The sequence below is a fragment of the Dendrobates tinctorius genome, unplaced genomic scaffold, assembly GCF_039654945.1.
Source record: "Dendrobates tinctorius isolate UK_male_01 unplaced genomic scaffold, ASM3965494v1 ptg000211l, whole genome shotgun sequence".
Taxonomy (NCBI): Eukaryota; Metazoa; Chordata; class Amphibia; order Anura; family Dendrobatidae; genus Dendrobates; species Dendrobates tinctorius.
The window spans coordinates 25,641,736-25,661,876 of NW_027361878.1; the positions used below are offsets into that span (position 1 = coordinate 25,641,736).

Below are 20,141 nucleotides of genomic sequence, written 5' to 3' on the forward strand. Positions count from 1 at the left end.
TCTCCAACCATATAGAAAATGTGATATACCAAATATATCCATATGAAGACAAACTCATGGGAGATGTGGGTGGCTGAATTGTGCAACTCAGCTGCAGCTGAGCATAAAGAGTTCAAATTTCAGAACAGTAATGACTACCAAAATTTTTTAGGCAAAACTAGAACTAGCCACACAGGCTCAGACTGGCCCACAGGAGAACAGGTGAATATCCCGGTGGGCCCCTGTGAAGGGACTGTTTATGAGAAGCAGTTCTAAAAAAAACTTTATTCAATATGTTTAGAAAAAGGCATGATTTATAAAAGGGCAAAAACACCCATTTTTTAATATATAAAAGCCTAAGTAAATTTAGGTACTAGGGTCAGGTTATTTTTGCAGGTAGCTAAACAATGGCCCACCATTCACATTGGTGTACATTACCACTCTAGGCTGACACTGTAGTTATAGGTACTGCATATTTAGGATATTTCTTATATTTAATTCTGATTTTAGTAATTAACCTTAAACTTTGCCATTACATATATTTTTTTTTCAAGGAACTATGCCTTTATAAAAAACAAAACAAAAAAGAACACATTTTTTTTCTTATCAAAATTAAGAGATCACTTACCAGAACAACATCAGGACTTTTTAGGCTGAAGACATCATGTGAGTAGGTCACACCAGGCAGAGGGGATCGATCCCCTTTTCTCTGTAGCTTGAGGCCCACGGTGTGTTGCCCTACGTTCGACAGAAGCTTTTCAATATCTTCTGATGACATGTTGTCAAAGTAGACAGTTGCACCTACAATCTGATCACCTAAACAAAAACGCAATATATTAATGACAAAGAACAACATTTTCTTACAAGTGGTCTTTTTTTTTACGGTTTTAGGGAAAGTTAGGGTGTGTGCACAGGGTGGTTTTTGAGCATTTTTTTTTTCTAAAGTGGTTCTGCTCCAGAAAAATGTCTGAAAGATCACTTCAGAAACGCTTGAAAGAATCTTCCTATTCATCTCTATTGTAAATCCATTTTGTTGGCCATATATCAATTCTTTTGAGCATTGTTTTCCTGCTTCGAGACAAAGAAAAATGGTTGGTCTGAAAAAAAATGTTTTTAAGCGTCTTCTCATGAAAAATGCTCCAAGCTAGGCACTGTCCAATCAAAAGACTAAAAACAAAAAGTTTATTTTGAGGAGTTTAAAAAAAGTTTTCTAGTGGAAACAAAAGAAAAAACTTCCAAACACTGCTCAAAAAAATGGAGTGTTTCCTGAAGCGGTTTCGACTACAAAACTTATAGTTTTTGATCAACTTGGCAAAAAATAAAAAGTTAATTTAAAAAAATAAAGGTCTTTTTGCGGAGTTTTTGGAGCAAAAACTATGCTTTTAAGGAGTTATGAATTTATGACGAGGATTTGAAGTGTTTCCGCTCCTTAAAAAAAACTCAATGTGAACACACTAAGAGCATTTTCACACTACACCTTTTTCAGGCGGGTTCCGCTTGGAACCCGCCTGAAAAAGCAGTACAAAATACCAGGAAAAAAATGACATCTGCACTGCACTGCCAAAAGGAATTGCTGTGCATATTTACATAATTTTTTTTTCTCCAAAGCCACGACAAAAACGACCCGAAGGACATCATAGACGACATTTCTGGAAAATTTATGCATGTAAGTAGGTATCTAAAAGACGCAAAGTGCACATAGCCTTCCTATTTGGGTATGAGACTTTGAGTGTTTAAAGCTCTTTTTTTCTCAAAGTAATACAATAAAAGGAATAACTTATTCTCCCCCTCGGTTTTGAATTCAGTCCCAGATTTGAAAACAGAAAAAGACTTTCAAAAATGGTGCCAAAAACGGTGTACGGAGCCCAATCCTTTTGCAATCAGGGCTAAAAGATTCCAGATTATTAGGCCGTCATAACCGCTAACAAATGGCAGAATATTGGCTTCATGCTAAAGGCATCATTATGCTCAGTAGACAAAGTGCACCAAACACATGTGTATGCCATGATTAAAACTGAATTTTCATTTGTTTAAAGGGGTATTCATGTTAAAACAAGAGATCACTTGTGATACTGTAACTACAACATTGGTCAAGATCAAATTTTTGAGAACTCAACAGGGTAGACTTGTATCTACCGTTTCAATGGAGGAGTTATCGTGCAATTAAAAAAGAGTGAGCACAGAAAGACTGTTCAGACAAAGTACAGGGTACTCGGGGCACCCTTGGTGTGGCCAAACATTTATGTGCACCTTTCAACCTTCTCCTCCCTTTTGGCTAGCTTTTTTCAGCATCAATCATGGTGTTAATGTAGCATCCATTAGCTCTTATATTAGACTATTTGCTTTTTTGTCATAAATTTTTTAGTCTTTTCAAGATGATCCTTGCAAAACAATTACTTGTTTCCTTAGATCAGCCCAACAATTCTGACCAACAATATTGACCAACAGCCCACAATTTTGTAAGGCAAATGGGTAGCCAAGAAATGCCTTGTCCTGCACATTAGACCATGTCTGCACGATGAGCTTTTGGCGAGTTTTCAATTTTGTAGCCAAGGTACCTAATTTTACCACAAAAACCTGGGAAAACTTATTGATTCAAGTATAAGAGTGGTATGCGTGGCTGTCGCTCCTCCTTCATCCCCCCATCCTTCATTTCTCATCCTCCATCCCGGTACACATTGGGCTCCTCCATTCCTCATCCCGGTACACATGGCTCCCTTGCGGCTCCCCCCCACCCCATATTCCAGTAGGCATGGTTCACTCCATCCCTCATCCCGAAGCATGCGTGGCTCCCTCATCCCAGTAGATGTGGCTCACTCCATCCCCCCCAATATCCCAGTACATGTGGCTCCCTGTATCCTGGTACACGCGTGGCTCCCCCTCATATCTCAGCAGGCATGACTCAATCTATTCCCCCCCATATCCCAGTATCTGTGGGCTCCACTCCATCCCCCCCATATCCCAGTAGGCATGGCTCACTCCACCATCTCCCCCCCACCCCATATTCCGGTATGCGCGTAGCTTCCCCCCCCAGTACACGCGCGTGGGCTCACATCCATCCGTGTGCAGGATCCCGCTCGCACCCTCCCATCCATCCACTTGAGCATGGGCTCCCATTCATGCGTAGGACCGGCTCCTCTCCTTCATCCCGGTACACACGTGTGGGCTCCCACTTCCTTCCATCCGCGCAAAGGACCCACTCCTCTCCCTCATCTTGATACAGACACGTGGGCTCCCTCCCATCCGCGCATAGGATCCGCTCCTCTCCCTCACCCCAGTACACACGTGTGGGCTCCCCTACATCTCCCCCTCATCCCATATCCCAGTAGTCATGGCTCTTGCCATCCCCCCCATCCCAGTACACGTGGCTCCGCTCCATCCTTCATTTCTCATCCTCCATCCCGATACACGTTGCACTCCTCCATTCCTCATCCCGGTACACATGGCTCCCCCCACCCCATATTTCAGTAGGCATGGTTCACTCCATCCCCCCCTCCATCCCGAAGCATGCGTGGCTCGCTCCATCCCACATATCTCAGTAGGCATGGCTCACTCTATTCCCTCCCCCACCCATATCTCAGTACACGTGGCTTCCTCCATCCCGGTATCTGTGGGCTCCACTCCATCTCCCCCCACAACCCAGTAGGCATGGCTCACTCCATCCCCCCCAGTACACACGCGTGGGCTCCCATCAATCACATGCGCATCCCAATACACACACAGGACCCACTCCTCTCCCTCATCCCAGTACACACGAGTGGGCTCCCCTCCATCTCATATCCCAGTAGCCATGGCTCACGCCATCCCCCCATATCCCAGTAGCCATGGCTCACTCCATCCCCCCTCCATATCCCAGTAGGCATGGCTCCATCCCGGTACACACGCCCCATCCACCCATCCCGGTACACACACACACGGGGCTCCCGCCCCATCCACCCATCCCGGTACACACACGCAGGGCTCCCGCCCCATCCACCCATCCCGGTACACACGTGCAGGGCTCCCCTCCATCTCCCCCCTCATCCCAGTAGCCATGGCTCATGCCATCCCCCCATATCCCAGTTGCCATGGCTCACGCCATCACCCCATATCCCAGTAGCCATGGCTCACACCATCCCCCCATATCCCAGTAGGCATGGATCCATCCCGGTACACGCGCGGGCTCCTGCCCCCATCCATCCATCCCGGTACACGCGCGGGCTCCTGCCCCCATCCATCCCAGTACACACACGCAGGCTCCTGCCCCCCATCCATCCCGGTACACGCGCGGGCTCCAGCCCCATCCATCCCTCCATCCAGGTACACACGCACGGGCTCCCGCCCCATCCATCCCGGTACACACACGCGCAGGCTCCCACCCCATCCATCCACACACACACGGGCGGGCGGGCTCCCGCCCCATCCATCCCGGTGCACACACGCGCAGGCTCCCGCCCCATCCATCCCGGTACACACACGCGCAGGGTCCCGCCCCATCCATCCACACACACACGGGCGGGCTCCCGCCCCATCCATCCATCCCGGTACACACACGCACGGGCTCCCGCCCCATCCTTCCAGGTACACACACGTGCGGGCTCCCGCCCCATCCTTCCAGGTACACACACGTGCGGGCTCCCGCCCCATCCTTCCAGGTACACACACGCGCGGGCTCCCGCCCCATCCATCCCGATACACACACACACGCGGGCTCCCACCCCATCCATCCCGATACACACACACGCGGGCTCCCACCCCATCCATCCATCCCGGTACACACACGCGCGGGCTCCCGCCCCATCCATCCATCCATCCCGGTACACACACGCGCGGGCTCCCGCTCCATCCATCCATCCATCCATCCCGGTACACACACGCGCGGGCTCCCGCTCCATCCATCCCGGTACACACACGCGCGGGCTCCCGCTCCATCCACACACATGCGCGGGCTCCCGCCCCATCCATCCCGGTACACACACGCGCAGGCTCCCGCCCCATCCATCCACACACACACACACGCACGGGCGGGCTCCCGCCCCATCCATCCCGGTACACACACGCGCAGGCTCCCGCCCCATCCATACACACACACGGGCGGGCTCCCGCCCCATCCATCCATCCCGGTACACACACGCACGGGCTCCCGCCCCATCCATCCATCCCGGTACACACACGCGCGGGCTCCCGCCCCATCCTTCCATCCCGGTACACACACGCGCGCGGGCTCCCGCCCCATCCTTCCATCCCGGTACACACACGCGCGGGCTCCCGCCCCATCCTTCCATCCCGGTACACACACGCGCGCGGGCTCCCGCCCCATCCTTCCATCCCGGTACACACACGCGCGCGGGCTCCCGCCCCATCCTTCCATCCCGGTACACACACGCGCGGGCTCCCGCCCCATCCATCCACACACACACGGGCGGGCTCCCGCCCCATCCATCCATCCAGGTACACACACGCACGGGCTCCCGCCCCATCCATCCATCCCGGTACACACACGCACGGGCTCCCTCCCCATCCTTCCATCCCGGTACACACACGCACGGGCTCCCGCCCCATCCTTCCATCCCGGTACACACACGCACAGGCTCCCGCCCCATCCATCCATCCCGGTACACACACACGCGCGCGGGCTCGCTCCCGCCCCATCCATCCCGGTACACACACACACACACGCGCGGGCTCCCGCCCCATCCATCCATCCATCCCGGTACATACACACACACACACACACGCAGGCTCCCGCCCCATCCATCCATCCCGGTACACACACGCTCCCGCCCCATCCATCCATCCATCCCGGTACACACACGCTCCCGCCCGCCCCATCCATCCATCCAGGTACACACACGCTCCCGCCCGCCCCATCCATCCATCCATCCATCCAGGTACACACACGCTCCCGCCCGCCCCATCCATCCAGGTACACACACGCTCCCGCCCCATCCATCCAGGTACACACACGCTCCCGCCCCATCCATCCAGGTACACACGCTCCCGCCCCATCCATCCCGGTACACACACACACACGGGCTCCCGCCCCATCCATCCATCCCGGTACATACACGCGCTGGCTCCCGCCCCATCCATCCATCCCGGTACACACACGCGCGCGGGCTCCCGCCCCATCCATCCCGGTACACACACGCACGGGCTCCCACCCCATCCATCCATCCAGGTACACACACGCGCGGGCTCCCATCCATCCATCCAGGTACACACACGCGCGGGCTCCCATCCATCCATCCATCCATCCATCCATCCCGGTACACACACGCGCGGGCTCCCGCCCCATCCATCCCGGTACACACACGCGCGGGCTCCCGCTCCATCCATCCCGGTACACACACGCGCGGGCTCCCGCTCCATCCATCCCGGTACACACACGCGCGGGCTCCCGCCCGCTCCATCCATCCCGGTACACACACGCGCGGGCTCCCGCCCGCTCCATCCATCCCGGTACACACACGCGCGGGCTCCCGCCCGCCCCATCCATCCATCCCGGTACACACACGCGCGGGCTCCCGCCCCATCCATCCCGGTACACACACGCACGGGCTCCCGCTCCATCCATCCATCCCGGTACACACACGCACGCGCTCCCGCCCCATCCATCCCGGTACACACACACAGGCTCCCGCCCCATCCATCCATCCCGGTACACACACACAGGCTCCCGCCCCATCCATCCATCCCGGTACACACACACACACACACACACACACACACACACACGCGCGCGCGGGCGGGCTCCCGCCCCATCCATCCCGGTACACACACGCGCGCGCGGGCTCCCGCCCCATCCATCCCGGTACACACACGCGGACGGGCTCCCGCCCCATACATCCCCGGTACACACACACGCGCGCGGGCTCCCGCCCCATCCATCCCCGGTACACACACGCGCGGGCTCCCGCCCCATCCATCCCCCGTGTACACACACACGCGCGGGCTCCCGCCCCATCCATCCCCCGTGTACACACACACGCGCGGGCTCCCGCCCCATCCATCCCCCGTGTACACACACACGCGCGGGCTCCCGCCCCATCCATCCCCCGTGTACACACACACGCGCGGGCTCCCGCCCCATCCATCCCCCGTACACACGCGCGGGCTCCCGCCCCATCCATCCCCCGTACACACGCGCGGGCTCGCACTTCCTCCCATCCACGCATGGGACCTGCTCCCCTCCCTCATCTCAGTACACACGTGGGCTCCCCTCCATATCCCAAGCAGGCATGGCTCACTCCATCCCCCCCCTCCCCCCCATATCCCAAGCAGGCATGGCTCACTCCATCCCCCCCCTCCCCCCCATATCCCAGCAGGCATGGCTCACTCCACTCCCCCCCCCATATCCCAAGCAGGCATGGCTCACTCCCCCCCCCCCATATCCCAAGCAGGCATGGCTCACTCCATCCCCCCCCCCCCCCATATCCCAAGCAGGCATGGCTCACTCCACCCCCCCATATCCCAGCAGGCATGGCTCACTCCACTCCTCCCCCCCCCCCATATCCCAGCAGGCATGGCTCACTCCACTCCTCCCCCCCCCCCCCATATCCCAGCAGGCATGGCTCACTCCACTCCTCCCCCCCCCCCCCCATATCCCAGCAGGCATGGCTCACTCCACTCCTCCCCCCCCCCATATCCCAGCAGGCATGGCTCACTCCACTCCTCCCCCCCCCCCCCATATCCCAGCAGGCATGGCTCACTCTACTCCTCCCTCCCCCCCCCCATATCCCAGCAGGCATGGCTCACTCTACTCCTCCCTCCCCCCCCCCCATATCCCAGCAGGCATGGCTCACTCTACTCCTCCCCCCCCCCATATCCCAGCAGGCATGGCTCACTCTACTCCTCCCCCCCCCCCCATATCCCAGCAGGCATGGCTCACTCTACTCCTCCCCCCCCCCCCCCCCATATCCCAGCAGGCATGGCTCACTCTACTCCTCCCCCCCCCCCCCCCCATATCCCAGCAGGCATGGCTCACTCTACTCCTCCCCCCCCCATATCCCAGCAGGCATGGCTCACTCTACTCCTCCCCCCCCCCCATATCCCAGCAGGCATGGCTCACTCTACTCCTCCCCCCCCCATATCCCAGCAGGCATGGCTCACTCTACTCCTCCCCCCCCCATATCCCAGCAGGCATGGCTCACTCCACTCCCCCCCATATCCCAGCAGGCATGGCTCCCTCCCATCCATCCACACGCGTGCGGACTCGCTCCCTCATCCCAGTACACACGCGCGGGCTCCCACTCCCTCCCATCCATCCACACGTGGGACCCCGCTCCCCATCCATCTGCCCACAGACTCCCTCCCATCCATCCGCGCATGGGACCCGCTCCCCTCCCTCATCCCAGTATACACACGTGGGCTCCCCCCGGTCCACGTGGCACCCCTCCTTCCCCCTTCTCCCCCCCGGTACACGTGGCATCCCTCACCCTCAATCCACCCCCCCGGTACACGTGGCATCCCTCACCCTCCATCCCCCCGGTACACGTGGCGTCCCTCACCCTCCATCCCCCCCCAGCTACAGATGGATGGATCGATTCACCCCAGTATGAATGGCCCTTCCCATCAGGAAAAAAAAAAATAGATAAATAAAAAATCATCCTACTTACCTTCCCTGCACTTCCTCGCAGCGTCTTGTTCCGATGCCAGCGGCTGATTCATGCTTGTAAGCAGCGAATGGCAATTACATCATGTGCTGTATAGGAGAGGACAGCTGCTGGGATACTCTCTGCTCTCCACTATGTGCATGGAGAGTAGTGAGTATTCATTGCTATTTAGTAGCGGGCACAGTAGCAGCAGCCTGTGTCTTCCAGCAGCGGCCGGACAAACGTGTGCCCGCTATTTAAGGGAATAAATATTCCTTGCCATCCACGCCTATGGATGTGGAAAGAGGTGAGTATTCATTTCTCTTAAGTAGCACATACTCCGTGATCAACCGGCCACTGCTGGAAGTCGGCGGCTCCAACTGACACTGTGCACATTATTACAGAGAAATAAATATTCACTGCCAGCACAGTAAATATTCGTTTCTCTTCAGCAGCGGGCACAAGAGTTAGCCGCAGCAGCCGCCTCCTGTGACCCTCCATCTTGTGGGACCCTCACTCAAGAGTAAGCCAAGGTGGGCTTTTTCAGCACAAAAAGGTGCTAAAAAACTCAGCTTATACTTAATATACGGTAAGTATAATGGGTTTCTTGCATTTTTTCAGAAGTACACAGGAAGGGAAAAAAAAAAAAAAAATCACCAAAACCTCTGTGGAAACATAGCCTTAAAAAAAAAAAAAAAAAAAAAAGGTAAAACTAGATGTTTGACACCTCAATCCTGGCATGTCTTCTTAGGAGGTCTAAAAGGTGTGTGCACACGCTGTGGATCCGTAGCGGAATTGGCCCTGCAGATCCGCAGCAGTTTCTGCTGCGTTGTACAGTACCCTTGTAGTCTATGTAAAGTGAAAAATGCAGTGCCCACAGTGCGGAATTTTCCACGCGGATTTGCTGCAGATTTAAAACCGCAGCATGCCACTTCTTTGTGCGGATTCCGTAGCTGTTTGGCACCTGCCCCATGACAGGTGTCAAACTGCAGGGTAAAACCGCAGGCTAATTCGCAGATAAAACGCAGGTCTTTTGACCTGCGGATTTAAACAAATCTGTGCGGAAAATTATGCAGCAGAATCCGTAACGTGTGCACACACCCTTAGATGTTTTTGGTCAAATGACCCCTTTGTTTGATATTGGTCTTCTGACTTTTTAGTAAAGTAATACTATGAGGTTAAAACATCCCCAGCTGTTGTGAGCTCATTTTCGGGTTTGCCTCTGGCTTCTGGTGAGGGTTATGGAGCTGGCTGTGCTGACAGAGGAGTAGTGAGTTCTCTATCTGGACTCCCTCTGTTGGTGAAGGGAGGTAATGAAGCTGATCTAAATGGCAGAGACCGGCCACCTGAGGAAGAGGACTGCGATTGGACATCAGCAGTTTCTGATTGGATTTAAGGCAGCCAACTCCCTAGTTTCTTGCTGGTGATTTTTCCTGACTGTGGCTCCTGGTTTCCAGTTTGGTTCCTGCCTTCCTAAAGCTAAGTTTTCCCTGCTATTGTTCATATGAGTTTTTGTCTAGTTTAGGCTGGTTTCACATTAGCGCATTTTCAGCGCGCGCACGGCCGGGGGTAGCTCCGCCCCCGAGCCGGCTCTCTGCCCGGCGTGCCCGCCCCTTGCTTGTAGCGCCGCCTCCTAGCGCACAGCGGCGCCTGCGATCGGCGCACCCTATCTTTAGCATAGGGTGCGCAGATCGTGCGCAGGCCGTGCGCTAGTTGCGCTTTGACCTGCGCTGCGCACTTTTGACGGTGCGCTGTGCGCGCCAAAATCCGAAAAGTTTGATTTTGGCGCGCACGGCGCACCGTCAAAAGTGCGCAGCGCAGGTCAAAGCGCAACTAGCGCACGGCCTGCGCACGATCTGCGCACCCTATGCTAAAGATAGGGTGCGCCGATCGCAGGCGCCGCTGTGCGCTAGGGGGCGGCGCTACAAGCAAGGGGCGGGCACGCCGGGCAGAGAGCCGGCTCGGGGGCGGAGCTACCCCCGGCCGTGCGCGCGCTGAAAATGCGCTAATGTGAAACCGGCCTTACTTAGATTTGTGTTCAGCCAGCCCTGGCTGCGACTGGGCTGAATCCCCATTTAGTCTCTGATCAGTTGATCTCTTTTGCTCTGTCTTAAAAATCACTATATCAGCACTCAGGTATATTCTGAAGTCTAGCGACTTCAGGGCCTTTTTCTATCAGACGTGTTGGACATTCTTTTTGGCAGGGTTTTTTGCGTGATTGCAGACAGCAGCTTTTCTTTCCTGTCCTTTCTAGTTAGGCTGAGCAAAAGATGGGGCCCTCGCTATCTTTCTACCTGTGTCTGTGTTTTCATCTTGTTTCACCGACAATACATGTTGGGGGCTGTCTATTGCTTTGGGGTCTGCTCTGGGGCAGTTTAGATTTTCCCTTTCTTTAGGCTTATTTAGTTCTCCGGCCATGACGAGGCGTCTAGGACCACCGTAGGCACGCTCCACGGCTACTGCTAGTTGTGTGGATAGGATCAGGGGTCTGCAATCCGCTAGTTACCAACCTCTCCGGTTTTCTGGGCTTAGCTTGCTTTGTTTTTTCCTCCTCGGTGACTCATTCATAATACCCAGCAGTGCAGTATTCTGTGTGATGAGGAGGGGTAATATCTATAATACATGGCAATGAAACCTCACAAAAGCCTAGGAGGCACTCACCTTCTCGAACAACTCCTGTTTTTGCAGCTGGCGAGTTCTGTACAAGCTGTTTAACGAAAACTCCTCCTTCATTTTGGTCAAGGGTGAGACCCATAGTCCCACTTCCTTGCCAGTTGGGTAACAAAAGTTCCCTGGTGTCCTCCTCCTCCATCTAGAAAAAAAAACACAAAACATAAGTCATCTTTTTGCCGTTAAAGGAAGAAAAAAAAAACAAAAAACAAAACAAAAACATTTGCCCCAAGAACTAGAGTTTATTTAAAACCCGACTCGTTTGTCATATATTAGACACAAGGTTGTCCTCAGGCTATGTTCACACACAGCGGTTATTTCTGCAGCCAAAAAAAGCTACGTTTAAAATGCAGGTTTTGCTGCATTTTTGAAACTTTGTCATTTACAAAACATTACTTGCTATAGGTAAAAAAATAAAAAAAATAAAAAAAATCTTTAAAAAAAGCTGTAAAAGCGCTGAAAGAAGTAATAAGTTGCAGATTTAAAAAACAATACAGTTCTCAAAATTCAGTCGGGGTGAGGGAGAAAACATTTTTGAAATGGGTTTGTGTTTTCATATCTGTTTCAATTGATTTATTGGTCAAATTTGGAACATTGTATTTTTACAAGTAGAAGAAAAAAGAAAAAAAAAAAAAAATCACAAGAATCGACAGGTTTCTTTTTTTTTTTCCCCACGTGGAGGAAAAAGAAAATCAAAACAGCACTATGTGCATTATAGGCATGTGTTCTCGTTATGTGAAACTGATTCTAAGTTTTTGAAAAGTTCCCCCCCCCCCATGTGGGATTTTGGAGCAGAATCTGGGTATGTTCCCACATTTAAGCCAAAACCAAATAATGAACGTGTGAACATGGCCTAAGAAAAACTGCAGAGAAACTAAATGCCTGTAAAAAAAAAAAACAAAACAAAAAAATACTCCAAACAATGCCTAACAGATCCAAAGTGAGGAAAATTTTAGTCAGGCAGGGAGATTAACAATTTAAGTTGGGATTCATTAGGGTACTCCATAGCAAAAAATCCACAATTGGGGCTTGTTGCCGATTTTGACTTTCCTACTGAACTAAATTGAAAGAAATCAGGAACATATTCCCATTGTTATTTTAACATCTGGAGCAACTAACTGACTGTTAAAGGGAAGCGATCAGAAAATGAATTCTTCTTTAAATCAGGTTTTTTGTGTTTTGCATGTATTTATTAAACATGTTAATTCTGTGTGTATATCGAAGTTTATTATAAAAAAAATTAAACAATGATTAATCTTGCAATTTTTGCAATAGCAACTGGGACTTTTTATCGTTTTAGACTCTTAAGGCCCCGTCACACATAGCGACTCACCAGCGATCCCGACAACGATATCAACGTGTCAGGATCGCTGATGAGCTGTCAAACAGGCAGCTTCACCAGCGATCAGCACCAGCGACGCCGAGAGCGCGGCGTCGCTGTGTACTTTAGTTACCAGCGCGCTGATGCAGGGAGCTGGTAACTAAGGTACACATCGGGTATCTAAGGGACGCACGTCCTTTAGATACCCAATGTGTACGTTAGTTACCAGCTGATCGCTGGTCTCCCACAGCGATGCATGCTGGCCAGCGGGAGACCAGCGATCAATAAAATGTCCTGGCCATTCCAGGACGATCAGCGATAACCGGCAGGCGAGCCGGACGCTGGTCAGCGTCCCACACAGAGATCTTGCTGCCGAGATCGCTGTTGTGTCACAAAACTTGTGACTCAGCAGCGATCTCGCTAACGAGATCGCTATGTGTGACGGGGCCCTTACTCCCTGTTCTTTCAGGAGGAGTTTTCAGTAGTCTCATTATCATCAGAGGCAGGATTATAACGACGGTAACAGCTATACAAGGCTGATAACACAGGATCCACCAATCACAATAGGCAATGTCACAGCTATCCCTCCTCCCCTCCCTTCACGATGACCTTTGCACACGCTCATTAGATGCTTCAATACAAGGTTTGGGTATTAGTCTATTGCTGCTAATGTACATGTGCATTTCATGAAACAAAGTAAGAGCCTAAAAGTCCCCAGTGGCCAGTGTGAAGTCTGCAAGATTTTTTGCACAAAATTGTGATATGGGAAAAATACACATCGTCTTTTTTATTAAATACATGTAAAAAAAAAACTAACAAATAACAGCTAATTTTCCAATGCTGGCATCCTTTTAAAGTTATAATATGTTCACCCCAAAACCTGTCTCAATTTATCCATCAAATATAACAAGTTAAAACTCAAAAAAGTAGTCTAAAAACTTTTAAAATTTACCACTGTATAACTACAATAGCCCCTATGTAGGTTTCTAAACCCCCCAAAAAGTATAAAAATAGACACTCTCTCCATCTCTAAACTGGTTATAAAGAAGAATATTTTTGCAGCAGTTTCCATTTGTCAGAGAGGTTCAATAGAAAAACAGTTACTGTACCTTTAAAAATAAATCAGTATTCTATTCTACCAGCAGGGGGGGTGCTTTGAGCGTACATACCGCACGCTGGTGATGAGCACATTTCGCTGCTGGTATACAAACTATTGAAGATCTAAAATGGAGGTTCGGCGTCTGACTCATACATACAAATATGGAGCTAGGACTATTGGTAAAGTTTTAGAAAACTTCTTAAAATGTATGCCATTGTTAAAGCAAGAAGCTTTCCCTTGCGTAACAGGCGAATGTAACATTCATCACAAGCTTTAATCTTTATTTCATAAATCGATAGCACACACGACAATAAGAAACTTTGTAATATATCTTATAAGAGAGAATGCCTTCTTTATCCTCCTAAGGCTATGTGCACACGGTGCGGATTCTGCTGCGTTTCCGCAGCGGTTTTGGCCCTGCGGAAGCGCAGCAGTTCCGCTGACATGGTACAGTACAATGAAAGCCTATGGGTTTTCGAAAACGCTGTGCTTACGCTGCGGTTTTGCTGCGGTTTACAAACCGCAGCATGTCAATTGTTTGGGCGGATTCCGCAGCGGTTTCCCTTTAACATAGTAGAGGTGTGAAACCGCAGGGCAAAACCGCAGGAAAACTGCAGGTCACTTTACCTGCGTTTCCGCGCGGAAAAACCCGCAGCGGAATCCGCAACGTGTGCACATAGCCTGAACGTGATTTTTCATCCTAAATTCATAGGTAAAGTCTGCTAAAGTATGTCTTTGGCTAATTTGAATTTACTTGTTGCTTCAGGAAAACTTACATCAGAATGTCAGTCTGCTCCTAGCATCTCCTCCTCCCTCCATACAATTTTATGAGCACCAATAGTCATCTCCTATCTTAGTAGTGGGAAAAAAAAATTCTGTATTCACTGAAGACACATTTTACTCATGAACTGAATGTTCACTCTCCTCTCCTCATCTCTATGTCGCACACCTGCTGTACAAGTCTGCAGTCACTCTGTTATTGCATACTAGTAAATCCTCACTCGCTGTGAGGATTCTCTGTTGCCAGCACTGGGAACTAACAGTCGTGTGACTGCAAATGTCCGATATGCATACTCCCTGCCAGAATCCTACTAGACTGTATCCGGTCTCTCTCAGTAAACTTGAATTGAGGGAGGCTGCGCCAATCTAGTCAGAATGTGGCCGTGAGCATGCATATTGCATACCTGAGAATCCTGACAGTGTGTAGTGTGCGCGATGTGAGGACTCACAAGTCTGCAGTCTCAGAGTGACTGCAGACTTGCATTTTAAAGACCAGACAACCTCTTTATAATGAACTCTGGCGGCAGATTTGAACTTTTAAATATATTCTTACCAATACACAAGATATATTATGATATTGCCTGGGATCCTTTCACCTATCCTCATGATAATGGTTTTCAATAGGAATATCCATTGCAAGAAACATGTAACAATGTTTAAAAAGTAAGTCTAGCAGCACAAAATGACTGTTCAAACCAAGTACAGTTCAGTCCTCTTTATCACCCACTTGGATATTTACAGTCATATGTTAAAGTTTGGGCACCTCTATTAATGTTAACCTTTTTTCTTTTTAACAATTTTGTTTTTTGCAGCAGCTATTTCAGTTTCATATATCTAATAACTGATGGACTCAGTTATATTTCTGGATTCAAATGAGGTTTATTGTACTAACAGAAAATGTGCAATCTGCATTTAAACAAAATTTGACCGGTGCAAAAGTATGGGCACCCTTATCATTTTCTTGATTTGAACACTCCTAACTACTTTTTACTGACTTCCTGAAGCACTAAATTGGTTTTGTAACCTCATTGAGCTTTGAACTTCATAGCCAGGTGTATCAAATCATGAGAAAAGGTATTTAAGGTGGCCACTTGCAAGTAGCTCTCCTATTTGATTCTCCTATGAAGAGTGGCATCATGGGCTCCTCAAAACAACTCTCAAATGATCTGAAAACAAAGATTATTCAACATAGCTTTTCAGGGGAAGGATACAAAAAGTTGTCTCAGAGATTTAACCTGTCAGTTTCCACTGTGAGGAACATAGTAAGGAAATGGAAGAACACAGGTACAGTTCTTGTTAAGCCCAGAAGTGGCAGGCCAAGAAAAATATCAGAAAGGCAGAGAAGAAGAATGGTGAGAACAGTCAAGGACAATCCACAGACCACCTCCAAAGACCTGCAGCATCATCTTGCTGCAGATGGTGTCACTGTGCATCGGTCAACAATACAGCGCACTTTGCACAAGGAGAAGCTGTATGGGAGAGTGATGGGAAAGAAGCCGTTTCTGCAAGTACGCCACAAACAGTCGCCTGAGGTATGCAAAAGCACATTTGGACAAGCCAGTTACATTTTGGAAGAAGGTCCTGTGGACTGATGAAGCAAAGATTGAGTTGTTTGGTCATACAAAAAGGCGTTATGCATGGAGGCTAAAAAACACTGCATTCCAAGAAAAACACTTGCTACCCACAGTAAAATTTGATGGAGGCTCCATCATGCTTTGGGGCTGTGTGGCCAATGCCGGCACCGGGAATCTTGTTAAAGTTGAGGTTCGCATGGATTCAACTCAGTATCAGCAGATTCTTGACAATAATGTGCAAGAATCAGTGACAAAGTTGAAGTTACGCAGGGGATGGATATTTCAGCAAGACAATGATCCAAAACACCGCTCCAAATCTACTCAGGCATTCATGCAGAGGAACAATTACAATGTTCTGGAATGGCCATCCCAGTCCCCAGACCTGAATATCATTGAACATCTGTGGGATGATTTGAAGCGGGCTGTCCATGCTCGGCGACCATCAAACTTAACTGAACTGGAATTGTTTCGTAAGCAGGAATGGGCACAAATACCTTCATCCAGGATCCAGGAACTCATTAATAGCTACAGGAAGTGACTAGAGGCTGTTATTTTTGCAAAAGGAGGATCTACGAAATATTAATGTCACTTTTATGTTGAGGTGCCCATACTTTTGCACCGGCCAAATGTTGTTTAAATGCAGATTGCACATTTTCTGTTAGTACAATAAACCTCATTTGAATCCAGAAATATAACCGAGTCCATCAGTTATTAGATATATGAAACTGAAATAGCTGTTGCAAAAACCAAAATTGTTATAAAGAAAAAAGGTTAACATTAATAGGGGTGCCCAAACTTTAACATATGACTGTATCTCTGCTGTCCTTTGGCTCCTGTAAAGTCAGGGCTGTCAATCAAGAAAAGTGAAGACTGATTGGAAACTAGCAAGTGGGAAATTACACTGAGTTACTGAGCCAAGCATTTTTCCCGAGTACGCCGAAGACCCTGTTAGCACCTGAGCATGCTCAGATAACACCTTATCAGGGTGCGCTCGTACATCACCAGTGAACAGTCATTCTTTGCCGACAGACTGCTTTTAAAATAATGGAGAAATAATTTCTGATAAACAGTAGATTTCCCTTCTGTACAGGAAGCAGCTTGCAATAAGCTACTATCATTTACAAATTACCCTTATTTTAGCCTATTTTCTTGCGAATTTGATGTCCCAGGAGATTTAGGGCGCGCCCAGATGCCCTAGTTAAAAAGAAACACAAACGGCATCTGAAAATGAATATCTGCTGCGGCAATTCTTCCAGATGTAACTTGTGCGCCTTTTTTAAAAAAAAAAACAAACAAAAAAAAAAACAACTCATTAAAACTGGAAAAAGAGGAGGAGGGGTTGCCTATAAAATCAGCCAGATTCCCTTAAAGGGATTATCCGGTCTAATACTACAAGCCTGTGTGACTGTATGCGAATCCTTACTTCATGCACACTGCATACTCCCGGTCACATTCCAACTAGACGCTCAATGCAAGTGTATTGCACGAGGCCTGGAAGCAGTCTAGTAGGAATGCGGCCGTGGGTATGCATATTGCACGATAGCCAGAACTGGAGAATCCTGACAGCGTGCAGTGTACAATGTGAGCAGTCACATGTCTACAGTCACATAACATAGTGATTGCAGACTTGTAGTTTTAAACTGGACAATTCCTTTAAAGTGACTTCTAGAAATGGTACCCGGCAATCTGATGGGTCGGCTCCATCGTTAAAAACTTTTCCTGTTACAGAATGAGGCATTGAGCTGAAATAGATGGTTATAATATTAGATTGTGGTCCAGTAAAGGAGGAACAGGAGGAGGATTTACCTTGATATTTTGAGTCGGTTACCTTCTACAAGATCTTGCTGGCTCTGTCTGCACGGTTGTTTGCATGAGGACTTCAGGCTGTTGGGACAAAAAAAAAAAAAAAAAAGCATTAAAAACATTCTTGCCCCATTATAAAAGCAAAGGTTTTCAAAATATGCATGTGTATATTACATACAGACAGACAGGGCGAGGACTTTTATATAAAACAAAAAAAACAAAACGTTGGTATCTATAAAAGCCATGTGACATTAAACAAACCTCCCTGTGTAAATATTATACAAAGAGTCCACGATAGTCCCCTTTCCCATGATTCTGGCCACATATCAATAGAACATACCTCCCAAATCAACTAGACACTGGGAATCGGTACAAAGCCCGGCCGGGTCACCCGCTTCTACCTCCAGCACTAGTGGATTAAAATGCCCGATGTGCACAAGGCTGTCACCAGTTCAACAAGTAAAGAGGAAAATGTTTACAGATAGTTCAGGAAACAATGGATCCCATTGAAATCAAAAGGTATCACCGTTGGACATTGCTTTTTTTTGTGATGGAGCGATACCAATACTAATAGACAAGTACACGTTACTGTCCAAGTATCACTAAAGGGTAGGTGCACACAAGTTTTTGGAGGGGGGGGTTCTTTTGAAGCTGGTTTTCTCCAAAATCAGCATAAAAAGCACTTGAAAGAAGAATATTCATTTCTATTGTAAAACCACTTTGCTGCTTATTTGTTCTGTCATTTAAAAAGGGTTTTTCTTCCACTTTAGGTTTCGGTTGAAGAATGGTGGGAGAAAGGAGCTGAAGAGCAAAGAAGAAAAAAAAAGTGCAAATAGAGTCTTATCCGGTTTAAGATTGAAAAGTTAAAAAGGTTTTGCTAACCTGGTAAAGTTGTGTTCACATAATGTAAAGGCGTAGAATTACAGCCGCTGCAGTTCCACCGACCATCTTACCAATAATACGTGAAAAGGGAATAAATGTGGACATTTGGCGCCGCAGATAGATGGAAATGCAGATCCAAGATACAAAGAAGTACATGTGATTTTTTATTAGCCGACGCGTTTCGAAGTTCATAATATGTGGTTATGTCCACAGGAAGATGCATGAAAATTTCGAAATGCGTCGACTAATAAAAACCGCAAATTTACTTCTGTGTATTAGTAGATGTGTTTCGAAGTTTTCATAACACGTGGTTATGTCCTGAGGAAGACGTATGAAAACTTTGAAACGCGTCGACTAATAAAAACAGCAGATTTACTTCTGGGCATGCTGGATCTGCATTTCTACCTAACAGCAGCGTGGAATAGCCACGTTTACTACGGTAGGATAAAGTGCATATCACCATTTTGAAGCAGGTCCTGATGCTATTTTTTTTTTTTTTTTTTTAAAAAGTCCTCCAAAAACTTTCCGAAGTAGGAACGTATCCTAAAGCACTTTCCTCTAGAAAAGTCAAAAGTTTGCGACCGCCTCAAAAATGTGGTGCACATACTGGCAGGGTGTGTTCACACGGAGTTTTTGGAGTTGAAGCTCTCCAAAAAACACTAGTTTCGAAGAGGTTTTGCTCTGAGAACTCAGCAAAAAAAACCCTCACACCCTCTAGGTGCCTATAAAATCTTTAACAGCTGTCAGCCAAATGCTTGTTATTTGGAGAACCTCATACATAAGCCGGCTTCGTTTCGACAAGTTTTTAAAGGGGGAGAAGGAGGAAGCCGCTGCCATAGACCTCTGGGGGTGGCTTATTTCTCATGAGAAGGAAAGGATGTGTAGTCAGATCCTACTTTTCTTTCCCCAACATCTGTTATGTGAGAGTCAGGAGGCACCAATACATAACAGAGGGTTGGCCGCTCCTAACCAAGACTGAGACTTTGCCGTTTGACTCAATGTGTATTGGACCTTAGGACTCTGAAGCCGGGTCTAACACGGGAAATAGCCGTTTGGCCAACTATCTCGTGACTCCAGCAGACACACGGCTGAGCGTTCACGTGAGTCACTAGGCACAGAGAGAACGCAATGTCAACAATTATTTTCCCAGAGAACAAAAAGATGTCAGATATTATCTGCTGGGGGAGAGACAGGAGGTCCTCATACACATCAGATAGTTTTCAGGCTTGTCTGCCTTTCAAATAAACCTGTAAGTCGGTTATCAACCAATACTACCCGACTGGTCAGACATGTCTACTCCACCTCCCCTACACAGCCTGCCAGAATCCCCATTAGCACTCAATGAATGAAGTAAACTGGCTGGAGGCTTCGGGAACCAGCACAGACCATTCCAAGTGCTGGAGGCCCCAAAAGTGCTCAGCACCTGCAAGATTCTGTTAGACCAGACGAACCAGGAGATC

The 20,141-nt window shown here is 48.8% G+C and overlaps 1 protein-coding gene across 2 annotated transcripts in view; it reads right to left on the minus strand.

The window, feature by feature from the left end:
• AHNAK (AHNAK nucleoprotein) overlaps positions 1-20,141 on the minus strand; it is a 65,860-nt gene that overhangs the window by 18,446 nt on the left and 27,273 nt on the right. For both annotated transcript variants that reach the window (XM_073554652.1, XM_073554651.1), the window contains exons 2-4: positions 17,803-17,880; positions 11,214-11,364; positions 608-795 (exon numbers count right to left, since the gene is read on the minus strand). In XM_073554652.1, the coding sequence (XP_073410753.1) occupies positions 608-795; positions 11,214-11,364 (339 nt within the window). In that variant the 5' untranslated portion in view covers positions 17,803-17,880. The remainder of the gene's footprint in view (positions 1-607; positions 796-11,213; positions 11,365-17,802; positions 17,881-20,141) is intronic.